The sequence below is a fragment of the Saccostrea echinata genome, unplaced genomic scaffold (assembly GCF_033153115.1).
Source record: "Saccostrea echinata isolate AGI-Se365-2 ecotype Australia unplaced genomic scaffold, CSIRO_AGI_Sech_v1 ptg000001l, whole genome shotgun sequence".
Classification (NCBI taxonomy): domain Eukaryota; kingdom Metazoa; phylum Mollusca; class Bivalvia; order Ostreida; family Ostreidae; genus Saccostrea; species Saccostrea echinata.
Window position 1 is genome coordinate 50,484,678 of NW_026889750.1, and position 21,992 is coordinate 50,506,669.

General features: G+C 34.9%; 1 protein-coding gene across 4 annotated transcripts in view; it reads left to right on the plus strand.

Annotated features, from left to right (window-relative positions):
• The window catches only part of LOC133194037 (mediator of RNA polymerase II transcription subunit 12-like protein), a 56,296-nt gene that overhangs the window by 19,528 nt on the left and 14,776 nt on the right, over positions 1-21,992 (plus strand). For all 4 annotated transcript variants that reach the window (XM_061329970.1, XM_061329961.1, XM_061329988.1 and 1 more), the window contains 16 exons: positions 2,132-2,268; positions 5,428-5,538; positions 6,415-6,556; positions 6,909-7,038; positions 7,222-7,446; positions 7,538-7,664; positions 8,461-8,629; positions 9,139-9,315; positions 10,213-10,316; positions 10,429-10,581; positions 12,452-12,590; positions 12,749-12,817; positions 12,929-13,038; positions 15,185-15,308; positions 15,750-15,902; positions 18,356-18,495. In XM_061329970.1, coding sequence (XP_061185954.1) covers positions 2,132-2,268; positions 5,428-5,538; positions 6,415-6,556; positions 6,909-7,038; positions 7,222-7,446; positions 7,538-7,664; positions 8,461-8,629; positions 9,139-9,315; positions 10,213-10,316; positions 10,429-10,581; positions 12,452-12,590; positions 12,749-12,817; positions 12,929-13,038; positions 15,185-15,308; positions 15,750-15,902; positions 18,356-18,495 — 2,210 coding nt within the window. The remainder of the gene's footprint in view (positions 1-2,131; positions 2,269-5,427; positions 5,539-6,414; positions 6,557-6,908; positions 7,039-7,221; positions 7,447-7,537; positions 7,665-8,460; positions 8,630-9,138; positions 9,316-10,212; positions 10,317-10,428; positions 10,582-12,451; positions 12,591-12,748; positions 12,818-12,928; positions 13,039-15,184; positions 15,309-15,749; positions 15,903-18,355; positions 18,496-21,992) is intronic.

Here is a 21,992-nt window from a genome sequence, read left to right on the forward strand (position 1 = left end):
ATGGAAGCATCCTCAGGTAATGCAGATTCAAGTTTGTTCAAATCATGACCCCCGGGGGAAGGGTGGGGCCACAATGGGGGATCCAAGTTTTACATAGAAATATATAGGAAAATATCTTTAAAAATCTTCTTCTTAAGAACAGTAAAGCCAAGATTGGTCATATTTATGTGGAAGCATCCTCAGGTAGTGTAGATTCAAATTTGTTCAAATCATGACCCCCGGGGGTAGGGTGGGGCCACAATGGGGGATCCAAGTTTTACATAGAAATATATAGAAAAAAACCTTTAAAAATCTTCTTCTTAAGAACAGCAAAGCCATGATTGGTCATATTTTTGTGGAAGCATCCTCAGGTAGTGTAGATTCAAGTTTGTTCAAATCATGACCCCCGGGGGTAGGGTGGGGCCACAATCGGGGATCCAAGTTTTACATAGATATATATAGGAAAATATCTTTAAAAATCTTCTTCTTAAGAACAGCAAAGCCAGGATTGGTCATATTTATGAGGAAGCATCCTCAGGTAGTGTAGATTGTAGTTTGTTCAAATCATGACCCCCGGGGGTAGGGTGGGGCCACAATGGGGGATCCAAGTTTTACATAGAAATATATAGGAAAATATCTCTAAAAATCTTCTTCTTAAAAACAGTAAAGCCATGATTGGTCATATTTATATGGAAGCATCCTCAGGTAGTGAAGATTCAAATTTGTTCAAATCATGACCCCCGGGGGTAGGGTGGGGCCAAAATGGGGGATCAAAGTTTTACATAGAAATATATAGGAAAATATCTCTAAAAACAGTAAAGCCATGATTGGTCATATTTATATGGAAGCATCCTCAGGTAGTGAAGATTCAAATTTGTTCAAATAATAACCCCCGGGGGTAGGGTGGGGCCACAATGGGGGATCCAAGTTTTACATAGAAATATATAGGAAAATATCTCTAAAAATCTTCTTCTTAAAAACAGTAAAGCCATGATTGGTCATATTTATATGGAAGCATCCTCAGGTAGTGAAGATTCAAATTTGTTCAAATCATGACCCCCAGGGGTAGGGTGGGGCCAAAATGGGGGATCAAAGTTTTACATAGAAATATATAGGAAAATATCTCTAAAAACAGTAAAGCCATGATTGGTCATATTTATATGGAAGCATCCTCAGGTAGTGAAGATTCAAATTTGTTCAAATAATAACCCCCGGGGGTAGGGTGGGGCCAAAATGGGGGATCAAAGTTTTACATAGAAATATATAGGAAAATATCTTTAAAAATCTTCTTCTTAAGAACAGTAAAGCCATGATTGGTCATATTTTTATGGAAGCATCCTCACATAGTGTAGATTCAAGTTTGTTCAAATCATGACCCCCGGGGGAAGGGTGGGGCCACAATGGGGGATCAAAGTTTACAGAGGAATATATAGGAAAAAGTCTTTTTTCAAGAACAGAAAAGCCATGATTAGTCAAATTGATATGGAGGCATCTTTTGGTAGTGTAGAATGAAATTTGTTCAAATGAGGGCCCCCGGGGGTAGGGTGGGGCCACAATGGGGGATCAAATTTTTACAAATGAATATATGGGAAAAAAATCTGCTGCTCAAGAACAACAAAGCCATTTGTTATATTGATATGAAAGCATCATCAGGTAGTTTAAAATTCAACACCCCCCTCCCTGTAAACTTTTCAATACTGTACTGATTTTTGCTTTTTTTCCTAGCCAATGTGCTCAGGTGAGCGATGTGGCCCATGGGCCTCTTGTTTGCATTTCTTCCTTTGCTCCTGTGCATTATTACATGGATGAAGTTTTTGGAAAAAACATTTTCTCACTGAACTATGTTCTTATCTTTAAGAAGAAGCATTTTGACTAGATAGTGACTTAATATTGACTTATTCTGTGTGTTGTAGGACACATTTTGTGACTAGGTATTGACTTATACTGTGTGTTTAAGGACAAATTTTATGACATGTTCAGTGGTGATATTGACTTATTCTGTGTATTTTAAGACAAGCTTTGTAACATGTTCATTGACATATTTCCTATGTTGATGGTCAAGTTTTGTGACTTGTACTTTGACATGCATGTATTTTCAGTGTTGTAGGACAAGATTTGTGACTTGTTGATTGACATATTCTGTGTGTTGTAGGACAAGTTTTGTGACATGTTCAGCAATCCCTACAGGAAGATGAAGATGACGCTGTATGCCACCATTACTCCTTCAGCATCAAACAAACTCTGGAACCCGAGCTTCATGGTCAACTTCATGAACCAGCCCTACATCAAGTAAGCGTCATAAGTTTGTTCATATATGTTTCTTTGTGTTGAGTTTCACTGTTATCATACCCTTTTCATATCCTATTAATACTCATTCTAATACCTTTTTATTATGCCCCGCCATGAATATGGCCGGGGCATATAGTGTTTGTCATGTCCGTCTTCCGTGCTTCTGTCCTTCCGTCACACTTTGCGTTTAGCTCTGTTCAAAGCTCAGTTTCAAAGAAACTATCCAAGATATTTTTATCAAACTTCATATGCTGATAGATATTGATGAGAGCTATGCAACTGCATCAACATTTTTTGACCTTGACCTTTCCTTTGACCTTGACCTCACTTTTCTTGAATTAGTGTTTAGCTCAGTTTTAAAGATACCATTCAAGATAGTGTTATCAAACTTCATATGCTGATACATACTGATGAGAGCTATTTAACTGCATCAACATTTTTTGACCTTGACGTTTCTTTTGACCTTGACCTCGCTTTTCTTTAATTAGTGTTTAGCTCAGTTTTAAGATACCATTCAAGATAGTGTAATCAAACTTCATTTGTTGATACATACTGATGTAAGTTATTCAACTGCATCAACATTTTTTGATCTTGACCTTTCTTTTGACCTTGACCTCACTTTTCTTAAATTAGTGTTTAGCTCAGTTTTAATGAAACCATTCAAGATATTTTTAACAAACTTCATATGCTGATACATACTAATGAGAGCTATTCAACTGCATCAATATTTTTTACCTTGACCTTTCCTTTGACCTTGACCTCACTTTTCTCAAATAAGTTTTTAGCTCAGTTTTAAAGATACCATTCAAGATAGTGTTATCAAACTTCATATGCTGATACATACTGATGAGAGCTATTCAACTGCATCAACATTTTTTGACCTTGACCTTTCTTGTGACCTTGACCTCACTTTTCATAAATTAGTGTTTAGCTCAGTTTTAAGATACCATTCAAGATAGTGTAATCAAACTTCATATGTTGATACATACTGATGTAAGTTATTCAGCTGCATCAACATTTTTTGATCTTGACCTTTCTTTTGACCTTGACCTCACTTTTCTTAAATTAGTGTTTAGCTCAGTTTTAATGAAACCATTCAAGATATTTTTATCAAACTTCATATGCTGATACATACTGATGAGAGCTATTCAACTGCATCAATATTTTTTACCTTGACCTTTCCTTTGACCTTGACCTCACTTTTCTTAAATAAGTTTTTAGCTCAGTTTTAAAGATACCATTCAAGATAGTGTTATCAAACTTCATATGCTGATACATACTGATGAGAGCTATTCAACTGCATCAACATTTTTTTTACCTTGACCTTCCCTTTGACCTTGACCTCACTTTTTCTTAAATTAGTGTCAAACTTTATACGCTGATACATACTGATGAGAGCTATTCAACTGCATCAATATTTTTTGACTTTGACCTTTCCTTTGACCTTGACCTCACTTTTTTTTAATTAGTGTTTAGCTTAGTTTTATAAAACCATTCATAATATTTTTATCAAACTTCATGTGCTGATACATACCGATGTAACCTTTCAACTGCATAAACAATTTTTTTTTTTACCTTGACCTATCATTTGACCTTTTTACCTCACTTTTCTTAAATTTGTGTCAAACTTCATATGCTGAAACATACTAATTGTAAGCTATTCAACTGCATCAGTATTTTTTCACCTTGACCTTTCCTTTGATCTTGACCTCACTTTTCTCAATTTGTGTTAAAATGTTGCATAACTAATATACCCTCAGCGGGGCATTCATGTCCTATGGACATATTTCTAGTTTTGTAAGATTTGATCTGGAAACCTCAGAGTCACCTTTCTGCGGTGTTCTCATACATATGTACTCCAACATTGTAATAAATAGAGAACAATTGACTAATATTTGATATTACTTTTTAGGTCGCCTGAGTTTACTCAGGTGACCTATTGCTATCCGTTTTTTTCCGTCGGCATGCGTTGTGCATTAACATTTGAACATTTTCAGCTTCTTCTCTGAAACCGCTCAACCAATTTCAACCAAATTTGGCATATAGTGAATTCTTTGAAAATCTTCAACTAATTGCATAGTTATATGAAGAGGGTACCTCTTCCAGATTTGTAAATTTCATGACCCTGGGTCATGGGTTCTGGTGTTAGGGTAGGGCTGTGTTAAATAGTGAAAATGCTTGAATGCTTGAAAATCTTCTCTGCTCCTGGGCATATTGGAGGCAAACAGAGTAAAAGTTTTAATAAATTAGGGTATTTTTACCAGGATTTTAGACATCTGGACCATTTGGTCAAGTGTTCTGGTCCTGGCCAGGGCTCTATCAATTTGTATTCTACTGAGTGAAGTTATTCCCCTTTGCCATTCACCTTTGATAATTAATCACTGTAGATAATGTATTTGAAAGGTTAATAGAATAAGAGAATTATGCAAGAACATTAATTGTATAATACAAAAAATACTTTCATAGTTTTAATGATCAGGTAGACTTGGAATTAATAGATGAAAAAAAAAATGAAACAAAAATAAGATCTTTTTAGATGTTCTTCAATTAGACCAAGTGAGGCCAATGTGAGAGGTAATAATATGGGGTTAAAAATAGATATTTTGTTAAAAGTCTGCATGGTAATAACGATGAAAGGGGGAAAGATAGATAGATACTAGACCAGTTATTTTGTTGATCTTAATGATTCTCGTACTATTTTTCTTGCTTTTTGGACAACAAAGCTTCATTTATCAGTTTATGGATCCTCTAAATTGTTGTACTCAGGTGACCGTTAAGGCCCTTGGGCCTCTTGTTATATAATGTTTTCTCTTGTGTATTTTATACATCTATTTTCAAACAACATTCAAAGCATTTAATTGTATTGTGGATGTGTACTTTGATGAAATAGTGTACAAATATCCATTTTCTATCACCTGCATTCCTGACTCTAAAATGCTTTAGAAAGTAGTTTTACCATCACATTACAGTCTAAAAATGTCACTTTATATTAAACTGTGTTTTTGCATGAGTTCCTTGTAATCAGGATTTTGACATGTAGTGTGGGTCCCTTCAGGTTATGCCCCTTCAGGTTATACACCCTGACTATGAATTCAGCTTTGTATGTGTAAAACTTCAATATTATATGTACTGTAATTATTGTTTTACTGTGATTTGTAGAATTCCATTAGATGACACTGTTGTCAATGACCTACGAGAGAATCCTGCCCACCGTTACAGCTTTGTGTGTAATGCCATGCTGCACATCTGTAATACACAGGAAACAGACAGGTCAATACTTCTATATGCTTTACATGTGTAGGAATTCTGGGATATTTAGGGTTGTCCCTAAGAATCAAAATAGCAGGGTCTTTAAAAAAAGTAGAAGGGGGTCTAGGGTTCCTCCCTACAGGGGTTTGAGGAGAATAACCTGTGATTTCATCATTGTAGGTGGGGAAATCCCCCCTCCCGTGTCTTAGGGACAACTCTGGATATTAAAGAAATGCACAGGCTATATTTGTATAACAAAATATGATGTAATGTACTGGTACTCAGTGGCTCTTACCTCTTTGTGTGGAATTTCTGCTACAGTATAAAGAGACAGTATTTGTTATACAAATTATTTTATACTGTAGTCTGTACACAGTGTTGCTGACTTATATTATAAGTTAGGGTGCTTGTAAAAATTGTCATAGATTTCCTAAAATTTTAAAGACAAAACATAATCAGCTTGCAGATAATATTTTTAGGCCTGAAATTGTACTCGGTGTTGATCTTGAGATTAGCATAAGTCCATAGTTAAGAGATAAGAATCTTAAGTTACTGGACCTGTGACTTATCCTTTTGATTTTTGTCAGTAAGATATATTAACACATGTAATTTCCCTTTTAAATAAAACACAAAAATTTATGAGGACTGTGTTAAGAAATTCAATTTTCTCTGGACATTCAATTTAGTATTCAGCGGAGAAACAAGTGATATTGCTCAAAGAAGGGATTAAAGTACAGGCATATATTCAAATGTGAAATGGCTATACTTGACTTTTCAAGTACTCACTGACATCCCTCATATAAACATGTGTATATCCTGTACCTTAAGGAAATTCTTAAAACTCTGATGAGGTAAGATTGAGAAATAATTAGATATTTTGTTCCATTGTATTTCCAGGCTGAATGAGCTTTCTATTCTGTGTGCTGAATTGACAGCAAGATGTAATGCCTTAAGTTCTGAGTGGCTGGGGGTTCTACAGGCTCTCTGTTTCTCGTGTGCCACTAGCTGTGGATTTATAGATATCCTCACACAAATTGATGTAAGTTGATGAACATATCCTCACACAAATTGATGTAAGTTGATGAACATATCCTCACACAAATTGATGAAAGTTGAACATATCCTCACACAAATCGATGTATTAATTAAATCTATGTACATCTACTGTATACCAGTTTACTTTTTTACACACCTGATAAGCCCACTGACTTTTTTGTAGTTATTTAAGAATAAACTTGATTATTGCTAGATTTGAATTTTAAAAATCATAATTATGTTAGGGATAAAAAGCACAATGAAACAAAATGAAGATTGGAAAAATATAATCCTTGCTATATGCAAAAATTCTCATGGAAACAATTTTCTAAGCAGAGTAAATGTTTGATTTTCAGGTGAGTGACATGTCAATTCATGATTCTCTGGCTGTCTTCACTGCCATCCTTATAGCTCGTCATTGTTTCTCATTACAAGATCTAGTCGTTCATGTTGTTCTACCTTCATTATTGTCTGCCAGACCAACAGGTAGGTATAAAAGGAATCTTAAACAAAAATGGAAATTATGTCAATCCACCTATTATTAAAAGTTGATTTTCAATTTGAATCTTAATTTTGATGTGTAACAATTGAGTTTTACAATTGGACATGCACACAAATTCTTTAGAGAAATTTATAAACTTAAGACTTGTATTAATGTTAATTTCACAGCCTCAGGAGACCAGGATGCAGAGAATGGAGCCAGACTGACCTGTCACATCCTGCTGCGGTTGTTTAAGACATCCGATATGACCTTAACCTCACCTGGTCTAAGACCAGGGAGTAAGACCCTGTGTAACATCAAGAGGTCATGTGACAAGCACCTGCTGGCTGCTGCTCATGACAGTATTACTGTGGGTCCTGTGCTGGCTGTCCTCAAGGCTATGCTGGTCCTCAGTAAGTACAAATCTAATTAATATTGTTTTCATACTTGGATTGCACTTTGTCTTAAGCGTATGCAGTGCACATACATGTAAATCTATTGAAGGTGACCTGTGTAGTGATGAAATGAGGACAAAGTCTGGGTCCAGCAGTAAAAAGGAGGACAAGGATGACATATTTCACTCACTCCTCAGTAGTATTGAGGATGAAGAAGACATGGACATGATTATGGGGTAAGACAGTCAGTTGTACATACATGTATTTTACTCCTCAATAGTGTTGAGGACATGGGCATAATTATAGGGTAAGGCAGACAGTTCTACACTTTTCACTCACTTCTCAGTTGTATTGAGGACATGAACATGATTATGTAGTAAGGCAGTCAATTGTACATATTTTACTCACTCCTCATTAGTGTTGAGGACACAGATATGATTATGGGCTAAGGGGGTCAGTTGTACATATTTCACTCACTCCTCAGTAGTGTTGAGGACACAGGCATAAATATGGAGTGAGGTGGTCATTTGTACACATTTCACTCACTCTTCAGTAGTGTTGAGGACATGGACATGATCATAGGGTAAGGGGGTCAGTCGAACACTTTTCACTCACTTCTCAGTAGTAATGAGGACATGGAAATAATTATGGAGTAAGACAGACAGTTGTACATATTTCAGTCATTAGTAGTGTTGAGGACATGGGCATAATTATGGATTAAGGGAGTCAGTTGTACACGTTTCACTCACTCCTCTGTCATATTGAGGACATGGACTTGATTATGGGATAAGGCAGTCAGTTGTACATACATGTATTTCACTCACTCCTCAGTAGTATTGAGGATGAGGAAGACATGAACATGATTATGGGGTAAGGCAGTCAGTTGTACACGTTTCACTCACTCCTCAGTTGTATTGAGGACGTGGACATGATTATGGGGTAAGGCAGTCAATTGTATATATATTTCACTCAGTTTGAGAGATAAAATCAATTGACTGCATTTCAAACTCATGTAGTTGTTATATATTGCAGGCCATCAAAGAGGAAGCATGGTATGGAAAGTGCTGGCCTGAGTGACTTTGCCCGGCATGCTCTGAAAGAAATGTGTAAACAAGACTGGGTACAGGAGAAATTCCTCAAGGACCCTGAGGGGGTGCAGAGCTCTGACCTCCTTCTGGACAACATGTTATCCAACAAACAGGTTAGTGGAAAAAAATATGATGTACACAGTAACTAGTTACACTTAAATGTAATAAGGGCCCCATTCTGGAGATAACCAGTTAGTGTTTATGAAAAAAGAAGGTACATGTAACATGACTCGTACTTGACCAGATGTCTTCTGGTCACAGAAATTCATTTTATTAAGATGCATGTACATGCATTTGCTATCCTACCGTACAGTGTACCAGTAATAAATATTAAAGTTACAAAAATTACAGCTACACAAGTTACTAGAAGTTATAAAACACTGAAGTATATATAGTAATTTTTTTCAGTTCTATAATACATACATGTATTTTAGAAAGTGACAAAAAATCATTTACATCTACATACTGGAATAGTATTTACAAAAAATCTTTTTAAAAGTATACTTATACATGTGGATAGAAAATTGAGAAATGAGTCTTGAAATCTCCGGAAAATAAGGTTTGAAAAGTTTACCTAAAACATGAAAACCTGGTCAGATCCTGAATATTTTTGTATATATAGGCTCAGCAGCTGCTCCAGATGATCTGTTATCCTAATGGGGTTCCCAATCAAGTGGACGGTAGTGAACCCGATGTCAAACAGATTATACAGCGTGTTCTACAGACCCTGGATATGTGGGGACTTCGTGTTTCTCTTCTGGAGCTACAGCTACTCTTCAAACAGGCAACCACACAGTCAGTAAGTAACTACCACATAGTCAGTAAGTAACTACCACAGTAAGTAACTACCACACAGTTAAGTAACTACAACACAGTCGGTAAATAACTACCTCACAGTTGGTAAATAACTACCTCACAGTCGGTAAAAAACTACCACACAGGCAGTAAATAACTACCACACAATCGGTAAGTAACTACCTCACAGTCAGTAACTACCATGTTAAGTAACTACAACACAGTCAGAAAGTAACTACCATACAGTCGGTAAGTACTATCACACAGTCGGTAAGTAACCACCACACAGTCGGTAAGGAACCACCACACAGTCTGTAAGTAACTACCACACAGTCGGTAAAGTAACTACCTCACAGTCAGTAAGTAACTACCATGGTAAGTAACTACCACATAGTCGGTAAGTAACTACCACACAGTCCTTAAGTAACTACCTCACAGTTGGTAAGTAACTACCACACAATCTGTAAGTAACTACCACAGTAAATAACTACCACACAGTTGGTAAGTAACTTCCATGGTAAGTAACTACCACACAGTTGGTAAGTAACTACCACAGTAAGTAACTACCACATAGTCAGTAAGTAACTACCACACAGTCAGTAAGGAAGCCAAACAACATTTGACTTATAAACGGAAGCCTTTGTGCCTTTCTACCACTCCAGTAAATGTTTCACCTAAGAAAAATACTATGTAATGCTCTGGTTACTATTATTAAAAGAGTTTTCAGAGAAACTGAAAGGTTAACAAGAATTTGTTCTTATTTGTTCAAATTTATGGTCCAAAATGTCAACAATTCATTCAAACACAATAATTTCATAAGGTTTAAATTTATTTATTTACTTTAGTTTTAATTAGTACAATACATGTACATGTATTAACAAAATGGCAATTTTTTTGCTAGGACACCAATGTACTGCTGGACAACATTGCCAAAGGAACTATTGAACTGTTCCATCGACAGACTGAAACAAACAGACATGCTGAAATGGATTCAAGTCAACAGAAGTAAGTCTCTGCAGAGATCTGTGTATAAAATGTCAGACAGCTGACTTGATCTGTGCTGCAGATTATGTTATCCTCATGTAAAAGTCATGTAAAGAAACCCTTTTTCTTCCAGACCTGACCCAGATGCTATCTGGTTGGTGGGTCCCTTGATCTCTAAGCTCCCGAGTCAAGTCCAGGGTCGAGTATTGAAGCTCTCGGGGAATGTCCTTGAGAGTGGGAACAACTTTCACTCCAAAGGTCGTGACAAGGAGAGGAGTCAGAGGAGGTAAGTGACGACGCCATCAACAGATTCATGTGTAACATTTCCCTGTAAATAATACTGTAAACCTTATGAATACAAGGTGTCTGGTGATGTCTGGTGTTTATATTTCAGTAAATCTCTCCTTAGTCACCAACCCTTCCTATGTTTGATACTGACCTGTCTGATGATGTCTGGTGTTTATATTTCAGTAAATCTCTCCTTAGTCACCAGCCCTTCCTATGTTTGATACTGACCTGTCTAATGATGTCTGGTGTTTATATTTCAGTAAATCTCTCCTTAGTCACCAGCCCTTCTTATGTTTGATACTGACCTGTCTGATGATACAGTGCGGACTCGTTATTACGATGTTCATTTTGTCACGGTAAAATATCGTAATAAAAGTTCCCAATAAAATCCATAAAACATCGTTTTGAAAGCTTGTTGTTGTATTAGGAGGTGTATTTTTCTCCTTTTGTTTCCTTCTTCTGTTCAAATTCTTCATTAAAACGCTATATACATATAATTTATTAATAACTTATCTTGAATAGATATCTTCATGATGCTATTTCTTCTATTTCCTTCATTTTAAAAGAAATGTGCACATTTTTTTTATAAAAACTTCGCCAATCTTCATTTATCTGCCGCCATTTCCTTTTACTTTTACTTTCTTTTCTGTCTAGATAATGCGTTCGTAAAATTTTCAATGTATTCGTATCGTTACTACATAAATAACAACAATACATCACTGGGCAGTTTTGGGTGTTCAATGAGCTTAGAGCTGCAGTGAACAACTGATGAAAATGGGGAGTGTGATAGGCATATTCCTGGACAGGATTTGAGAACTCACAAGCTAAATGTCAAAATAAATTTGAATTTTTAAATTACTGAACAGAGTTCAATTAGCAGTTCAGCAATTATCGATTTGTATTTCTGTTGACACCTGTGAGGTAGTCCAAGCCACTATCCAAGCTGTTAAAATGTTAGTGGAGTTCAAATTTTGCCAAAATTATGTTTGATACCCAAGCAGTCAATTCCCGCTGTTTAACTGCAAACGAAATTACACATTACGTATTTAACATACATGCATATGATTAAATGTAACCCTTTATTTAATTAATTAATTTTACTTATTAACCATAGTAAAAAAAAATAATAAAATAAACTTTACAGAGATAGATAAACTAGAGACTACATTTATTAATAAACAGTTTAATTGTTTAACAATGGCTTTGACACGTCTCCAATTCTGCTGACCTCGCTAGAACAGTCAAGGTGTGTGCAGTCAAGCGTCACTAATCACCTAACGGCCCTGCAAGTTAACACTCTGTCTGAGAACAGGTGTTTCAATGTTTATTTAGCGTCTCCTTAATTGTCTACAGTTGATCAACACTGAATAAACACGGGGTGAAAAAAAATTTTGGACAGAATTTTTACATCGTAATACCGAGTCCCGGCATTTTAGGACATCGTAATAAACAGTTCTATTTTGTATAGATTTGTTAAGAAATGGTTTTGTGCATTGAATTTACAACGTAATAAACGTTCTATCTTATAAAACCGTCACCGTAATAACGAGTCCGCACTGTATCTGGTGATACTGACCTGTCTGATGATGTCTGGTGTTTGTTTTTCAGTAAATCTCTCCTTAGTCACCAACCTTTCCTATGTTTGATACTGACCTGTCTGATGATGTCTGGTGTTTATATTTCAGTAAATCTCTCCTTAGTCACCAGCCCTTCCTATGTTTGATACTGACCTGTCTGATGATGTCTGGTGTTTATATTTCAGTAAATCTCTCCTTAGTCACCAGCCCTTCCTATGTTTAATTACTGACCTGTCTAATGATGTCTGGTGATACTGACCTGTCTGATGATGTCTGGTGTTTGTTTTTCAGTAAATCTCTCCTTAGTCACCAACCCTTCCTATGTTTGATACTGACCTGTCTGAAGGGCCAGGATGAACAGAGAGAGGTCTTGTTAAACTCCCTACTGTCTCAGCTTGAGAGGTTTATCAATAACTGCAAGGAGGCTCTTGTGAGTAATTCATCATTTACAAATAGTACTCAGAAATGGATCAAAGACAATGTTGGGGGGGGGGGGGAGGGGGGGTAAAAATTTCTGAAGTAACATTGGTTATAAAGATATTTATGTACATGTCTTGCACATTATGAATTTTGATTTTGTTCTTGTAGGATAAAACACCTGATGAATTCAAAGTTCGAGCAAATATTCATGAAGCTTTGCTGCTTAAGTTGTCTCTTGTAAGTATGTGCTTAAAAAAAATCATCATTTGATTTAGTGCAGAGATATTAATTCAAACATTTGTGAGCATTTGATGCCTTACCATTGTTACCATGTTAATTGACTTACAGGTTGGTGGGATGTTTGACACAATACAAAGAAATATGTCTAACACCACAGACTGGGCACAGCTACTGCTTCAGCTCGTCACTAGTGGAATAGTGGAATCTCAGTCCAACAGGTATGATACAAGTCTAACAGGTGTGACACAAAGTCTAACAGGTGTGACACAAAGTCTAACAGGTGTAACACAAAGTCTAACAGGTGTGACACAAAGTCTAACAGGTGTGACACTAAGTCTAACAGGTACAACACAAAGTCTAACAGGTGTGACACAAAATCTAACAGGTGTGACACAAAGTTTAACAGGCACTACGCAAAGTCTAACAGGTGTGACACAAAGTCTAACAGGTGTGACACAAAGTCTAACAGGTGTGACACAAAGTCTAACAGGTGTGACACAAAGTCTATCAGGTACAGCACAAAGTCTAACAGGTACAATACAAAGTCTAACAGGTGTGACACAAAGTCTATCAGGTGTGACACAAAGTCTATCAGGTTCAGCACAAAGTCTAACAGGTACAATACAAAGTCTAACAGGTACAACACAAAGTCTAACAGGTATCACACAAAGTCTAACATGTGTGACACAAAGTCTAACAGGTGTGACACAAAGTCTAACAGGTGTGACACAAAGTCTAACAGGCACTACGCAAAGTCTAACAGGTGTGACACAAAGTCTAACAGGTGTGACACAAAGTCTAACAGGTTGACACAAAGTCTAACAGGTGTGACACAAAGTCTAACAGGTGTGACACAAAGTCTAACAGGTGTGACACAAAGTCTAACAGGTGTGACACAAAGTCTAACAGGTACAACACAAAGTCTAACAGGTGTGACACAAAGTCTAACAGGTGTGACACAAAGTCTAACAGGTGTGACACAAAGTCTAACAGGTGTGACACAAAGTCTAACAGGCACTACGCAAAGTCTAACAGGTGTGACACAAAGTCTAACAGGTGTGACACAAAGTCTAACAGGTACAACACAAAGTCTAACAGGTGTGACACAAAGTCTAACAGGTAGGATACAAGTCAGATAATGTAGACAAGATAGAATATGCACTGTACACCTGTCTGTGAGAGTATAGAAAGATGTAATAGATACTCATACATGTGATATGTACTGGCGGTACACAAAATGTACAGTTTTTTCGAGCCCATTCATCGTGTACCGGCGGGACACCAAAATTCACGGAATATGAAAATTTGTACAGTATTTTGAATTTCTCGCTAAATGCCGCCATTTTCTTCTCATTATCTCTCGCGAGACACTGGAAAACGCCACCTGTGTTTCACACTTGACCTTTTGATAATTGTGTAGTGTACACAAACCATCGCGTGTGAAGGTGTGAACTGCCAATTGGGATAATTATCTTGCTATAAATCCATATCAAGATACCCCTTTAGGTAGCTTTATTTTTAAAGGGTACTTAATTATAATTGTTAATGTTTCGTAACTTGATTGAAAAAAAATTAAGCCAACTTCTAAAGTTGATATACATGACTTAATATACATGAATCTGACCCAGATCTCCGTAGGTATAAAATGTACGATGTTTATCACCATGATTACGCTGAAATAAAGGATATAGTTTTTTAAGTTTTTATGTGCTGAAATTTATGTATGATTGTATTTGCTGCTGTTATTTAGCATTGCTGATGTATATATCAGTAATATGAACAAGATGTAAATTGGAGACATTGACTCTCATGTTAATACTGTATAAAGCTGGCAAACAAACTATCATCTAAATTAGCTTAATTTATAGTCGATTCATTGATTATAAAACACAATATATGAAATTTTAAAGCATTCAAATCTCCATTACAACTTTTAGAATAAGACATTTGCAACAATATATATTTGTTGGTTTAGAAATAAGGTGCCTTATCAGAAGAATTTAAGCGATATTTTATAACATTTTTTGATAGGCAGTATACAGTTTTTTTTCACCCAAATTCCAGTTTTTTTATGGCTCCTGTACAGTTTTGTGGTCTGTGACTTATCACATGTATGGATACTGTACACCTGTCTTTGAGAATATTATTTAATGAGATGAACAAGTTTAAATTTGTGTGAGGAACAGTACAGACTTGCATTGTAGCTTACACGTGTCTAGGATACTTACAATTTATTTACTCCTACATGTATAAAAAATTGTTTGTGATTCATATGTTTGTAATTAATGTTGAGTGGACAGACTTCTGCCACTAAATGACAGGTGCAGTAATGCAAATGTTTTGTCAATTTTGTCTTAATTTTAGTGAGCTGTTCACAGTTATTCTTGACATGTTATCTGTCTTGATACACGGAACACTTGTAACAGAGGGTTCAGACAGAGGTGAAGATATCAACAAGATGTATACAAACCTCATTAAAAAACTCAGGGTAAGAATTATGTACAAACCTCATCAAAAAACTCAGGTAAGAATTGCATATACACCTATCAAAAAACTCTGTAAATAACTCTCAACAAAAAACTTAGGGTCAAGGACCATATACAAACCTCATTAAAAAAAACTTAGGGTAAGGGACCATATACGAACACTTACAGTAAAATACTCTGCAGTGCATACCAGCTCCACACTGAAATTTTGAGACAAAATTTTATGATGTTGCTGGAAAAGCCCCCCCCCCCCCCCCCCAAAAGAAAAAAAAAACAATATAGAATTGTTCTCAGAAATAATTGTACAGTAAATAATGTGGAAACTTGTTAACATTAATGTAGGGAATGAAAAGCATAAAAAATGATGAAAACCAAAAAAGAAAAAAGATAAATCTTCCACAGAACTTTTGCATGATTTGTCTTTTTTGAAATTGTTTAAACAGAAAGAACTGGGAGATAAGCAATCTGACTCGATAGATAAAATCCGTCAGTTACTTCCCATACCAAAGAAGTTCTTTGAGGTGATCAGCTGTGAGGCACATGGAACTCAGATGGACAGTAAAGGGAATAAATACGACGGCTTTGGCAAAAAAGAGGTAAGTAACTTGTAACTGAGCTTCATTCCTGACTTTTCAACTCAATGTTTTCACTTCCATTGATGTCCTGATATAAATCTATGTTAATCGGATGATGATCAGGTTCAAACATACATGCAAAATTAATGTGGCTGGGAATTACATGTATTTATTGACAAAGTTGAGGATGATAAAGAATTTAAACAGGGTTGAGGGTTGAGTTTCGAGTACAATTTTGAATCTTTACAAAAATTACATTTTGTTGTGTGTTGGGACTGATTTAAGCAAATGTCAGACATGCCATCCTTATTTTGATTAGTCACACACTTTTAATATCCAGCCCTGATAGAAAACATCCTTTGGTAAAGGGAATTCAAGTTTGTTCATATGATATGTCTTCCCTGTTGAAAGGGTAGATAATCAAGAAAAGGCAATAGAAGGATAGGTTTATTTAAAGAAAAAATCACTGCAAGAACTTCTGGGCAAGAAAAGATGAAATTTATGTGAAAGATTTTTGACAGACTATAGATTTATTTTTTTCATATAATGGCCCTTAAGACTGCAGTTGTTGATCAAAGGTAAGTTTAATATGAGAATATATGGGAAAAAATCTTTTTATAAAGAACAGCAGAGCCATTATAAATGTAAGCATTCCTTAGGAGAGGTAATTTCAAGTCTCCTCAAATTGGGAATCAGAGTTTTAAATGGGAATATACAGTGAATTGTAAAATTCTTTTCAAGAATAGGAGGGCTATACTTAATAAATTCATCTTCAAACATTGCTAAGTGTAATTATGTGGATTGAAAGTAATGGCCCCCCAAGTAAAGTTGAATCCCTCTACAAGCCATTAGGTTGGTGCTTATACCTGGATTCTGTGATGTCAAGCAGATGAGAATCATTGACTCTTCCTGGATGGGACACAAATTCATTGCAGGTTGACTCCAAGCATAAGGGGGTACCCATTTTAGCTTGCTGGATTGAGACAATACAGATAAAGTGCTTTATCTAAAGATAACAACACACACAGGATAGAAGTTCCCACGGTAGGACTTGAACCAGTGACCTTTCAGTTGCTGACAGTTATGTCCAATGACTGTGTATTAATCCTTGTGAACAATTGTGACTGCTATAAAACTACTAGCATAATGCATTAATAAATGCTGAAAATATCTTTGTAAGGTTAAATTCAGTCAGTGCACAGTCTTTGACAAAATCATCTTGTTAAAATTTTATTGGCATTTAATATATAAATTATGCTCCCTTGGACTTTTTTTTTAAAAATATCAGACAATTAGCCAAATGTAAATGATTTACTACGTTGGTAATTGATTATATAAATGCTTGATTTTTCATTATTTTACACTGCTTGATGACAAACTATAAATTTCTCATTAGTAATAGACCACTAGCTGTGTGCATTTTTGCTAAAAATATATTTCACCTTTTACAAAGTTCATGATATACCATAACCTACAAACCACAAAGATACATCAACTTAATCAGTTTCAAATGATAAATCTTCAAAACTATGAATTCCTAAAATACACATGAAGAATTTATCATAAGAAGCACCACTCATGAAATAAAATTACCTGGTTGTAATTTTTTTAGTGCTAAAATACATGCAAAACTCTACAGTCTATTTGCAAATAAATGTTCTAGTGATTTGATGTCTGCGAGTCATTTTCAGTTCTCAGGTCAGTAAGGAATTCTACAGATATACAATAATACTTCAGTCTCTGGAATATATCTGTACAGCTATGTTCTTTGTGTACTAAGATTTCAAGTCTCGGCTTTGTCGTGTTGTCTGTGCCCATTGCTGGCGTGTTGTGATCGTCAAACTAAGTATCAGTTTACAGGAATCTATGCAGTCATTATCATCTGTATCTTATATCCGTGGGCTGTAGATAGAGAAAAAAAACCTCTGAGCAGTATTTTTCTCTATTCATAGTTTCCTTAAATGCACTAAGAACCAACATTTTCAATAGGTTTGCATTCATGATGCACAGAAATTAAAAGGGGGGGGATAATACAATGAAAATGTATACAAATTTTTAAAAAATTTAGTTCTTACTATTGCATATATTTTGACTGTATAAATACTAATTGCATAGAAAATTTAACCTTTCGAATCAAAGGTAATTTCTGGTAGCCAGTGGAAGCACACATAATATTGCAGTTATAATAATAAAAAGGCTTGCAATACAAATCCACTAGTTATTAAATTTTGGAAATAGAATCATACAATTATTTTTCTGTGTGATAATCGCTAAAGATAAACATGTTGCTGCAATTTTTCATTTATAGAATATAAAGAGCCAACAGTAGGAGATGTTATTTTGGATTATCTGGATTATAAGGAGTAGCTTAATTAATATATAATTGTGGAGCCACTCTTAATTCACTGCTTCCAGGTGATATTAATAGAAAATCAACTAGTGAGCTTATTACAAGGTTTGATGTTCTATTGCAGGGATTTCAAGTGGCAAAGAAGGAGAAGATTAGCCCATGGGAGGTGATTGAGGGATACAAGAACCCCCCTCCTTTATCTTGGCATTTCTTTGGTGCAGTAAAACAGGAAAAGAAACCTCTTAAATATGAGGATCAGCACAGGTAAGACAAATAAATATGAGGATCAGCACAGGTAAGACAAATGACCAGGTGCTGTAGGTAGCACAGGTAATACAAATGACCAGGTGCTGTAGGTAGCACAGGTAAGAAAAATGACCAGGTGCTGTAGGTAGCACAGGTAAGAAAAATGACCAGGTGCTGTAGGTAGCACAGGTAAGAAAAATGACCAGGTGCTGTAGGTGTAAAGTCATTTTTGGTTAAAAATTTAAGATAATAGATTTAGATTTATTTTAGATTTGTACATATTGAAAAAAGGAGGACTTCGTTAAAAGTTTGTCCTAACCTTTAGAAGTGGTGCCTCAGTGTAAAGTGTTTGTGGAAAACCATGATAATTTATTTTTTTTCTACTTTTACTTGTGTTTGTCTGAGTATTATTAGAAATTATAAGTGGGTGGAAATATAAACCACAATTCATTATTAGGAAATGGAAAAACACTTATTTAAATAAATTATGGGTGTAGGGAATTCCAGGTTCATTAGTGTAACCGAGCAGGGAGTGTTGTCCGAGTCAAGGCCACATTTCCTGGCAAATATTAATTTATTATGATTCTGTTGATAAAGATGTTTCTAGTGTTGCTTGACCACATCTTTATCCTTTAGTTTATTTCATCAGTATAGCATAAATAAATAGAGGATGTTCAATGTTTTGTAGTTGGATATGGAATTTAATTGATAAGTGGGACAGGATTTTTTTTATATTTTCACAAGTGCGAAGCACGAGTGAAAATATAAAGAAATCCTGTCTCACAAATGAAATAAATTCCATATCCAACTCCAAAATGTTGAATTTTCCATTTTTTACATTTTCTTTGATTTTTCCTTTGCCTCTGTCTTTCCTTAACACAGTGTCATAGGCTAGCTGTGATGAGGTTTTAGTTGAGAGATTGAAACATCATAGCTTAGAGATTGTCAGATTGAAAACATTGTAAATATTTGATTTCAACAACAATTTGGAGAAAGTTTGGCAGTTTTAGTCTCTGTCAGGATGGTTTATTTATTCTCTCCATCTTATAACAGGTCAGGGATTATTTTTACAACACTCTTTGTAAAGGAAAATCTCGAGTTATGCTACATTTCCGATATTTTGTCACACTGTGACAAAATATCATTTTGATATTCTCAGACACTGTGACAAATCACTTTTTAATATTTAATAAATAAATTACATTGATAAATTCAGTAAAGTAAAGAAAAGTCTCTGTATTCCCTATATAGAGAAACAGTCAACATAATTGATATTAACTCCAACAAAAAATATTGTCGGTCATTTAATTTTAACTATTAACTGGCAAAGAGAGTTTTCCAACTATATTTTTAGCTCTACTGGTCAGAGACCAGAAGAACTTATGCAATAGTAAGGTGTCTGTTGTCCATCCATCTGTCTGTATAGCTGTCTAGCTGTCCGACGGTCTGTAAACAATTTTTCAAAACAGTTTTGGTCTGATTTCAATATAACTGGCACACAAGTTGACTACACTAAGATACATAATTCTTTGTATCCGTTTTTGATTTTGATGAACAGTGTTGCCATGGTTACTAAAAATAGCAATTTCCTTGAAATACATTCAAAGTGCTACTCCTCCTACAGTTTTGATCTCATTTCAATATAACTTGGCACACAAGTAGACTACACAAAGATACATAATTCCGTGTATTGGTTTTTGATTTCGATGAACGGTGTTGCCATGGTTACTAAAAAAAGAAATTTCCTTGAAATACTTTCAAAATGCTACTCCTCCTATAGTTTTGGTCTGATTTTAGTATAACTTGGCACACAAGTAGACTACGCTAAGATACATAATTCTCTTTACCAGTTTTGGATTTTGATGAACAGAGTGTCATGATTACTAAAATTAGAAATTTTTTGAAATACTTTCAAAATGCTACTCCTCCTACATGTTTTGTCTGATTTCAGTATAACTAGGCGTACAAGTAGACTACACTGAGATACATAATTGTCATTGCTTTTTGATTTTGTTGAATGATATTGCCATGGTTACTTAAATCGAAATTTCTGTAAAATTATTTTAAAAGGCTACTCCTCCTACAGTTTTATTCTGATTGCAATAAATCTTGCCACAAAAACAGACTAAACTAAGGATCATTATTCTATTTCTTGCTGTTGCAAAGTTTCAAGTCCAAGTGCTACTTTTATCTTCCTTTATAACACAACCAGTAGAGCTACAGTCTCATCAGAGACTTCTGGTTGATTTTGATTAGAAGATTGATCTATTGTGACATAATGATAAAAAAGTAACACAAACATGGCAACTTGAAGATTCACTAGCACTACAAAGTGCAGATAATGCACTGGTTACAAAAAAGTTGATCAATTATAAAAATGTAATCAACATAATATTTATTTAAAGGGGGAGTTTCGATAAGGCCGTTTTGAAGCCCCTCACGAAATTTTATGAAATTTTGATATTTTGTAGAAAAACTCCTTATCTTCCTAAAAATATGAAAATAATTAATGTTATGCATTTTCCGGTCACATGATAATTGAAAATTTAAGTATACTCCCTTTCGTATATTTTTGAAGTAGACATTTTTACACGGGGAAAGTGGATTTTTTTAACCGTCAAAATCGTAAATGAAATAGGATAAATATGAATAAAGACATAAATTGACCAATTTCAACAATTTTTTTTATGGAAAATGGTATTTATTTTATGCGAAGGTTTTTAAGGTGCGATATTTTTCTGGTGTGTTAAATGTTACTTTTCTTTAAAAGAGGATGAATTGAACTTATAAAACTTCAACATATAAAGAGAGTTTTAACATTATAATTAATCGACAGTTTATACATAAACTTTGTAATCAATATTTAACATTTTTCCACACGAAAAATGCAAATGAAAAGATATGTAGACATGAGATAGGTAAACATAAAAATGTCATATACAGGTATATGCAATACATTTTCATCAATGAGGTTATAAAACTACATTTTTTATAAAAATATACCTTAATATCATAAAATTGAAATTAAATAAAATGTTTTGAAATAAAAAGATTAAAAAATAAATGGAACTTTAAATACATACATAAATAAAAAGTTTATTTAAAAGCATCATATTGCTACGTAAGCCGGTACATTGTAGGTGCAAGGTAAGAAAAATATTTTATCTGGCGGCCGCCACATAATTATTTGGTGGCCGCTAGAAAAATATATCTGGCGGTTGTCAGTTTTCCTGCAGCCACCACATAAATAACTGGCGGCGACCAGAAACCTATCTCTTAGTCGCCACATGAATAGCTAGAAGCGGACAAATAAGTTTCTTGCGGTGTAGATTTGTAATCTAATAAAACATAAATTTTAAGTTATGACGTGAAGACATTATGAAGTGTATTTTTGTACAAAGTGTAGATTTGATCTTTGCTAATAAGGCATGAAACTCCCAGATTTGACTACAAACAGAATTTGTAGATGTCATTTAAGGCATCGCCTTCAAAAATACCTGGCCTGTGTACCTCTA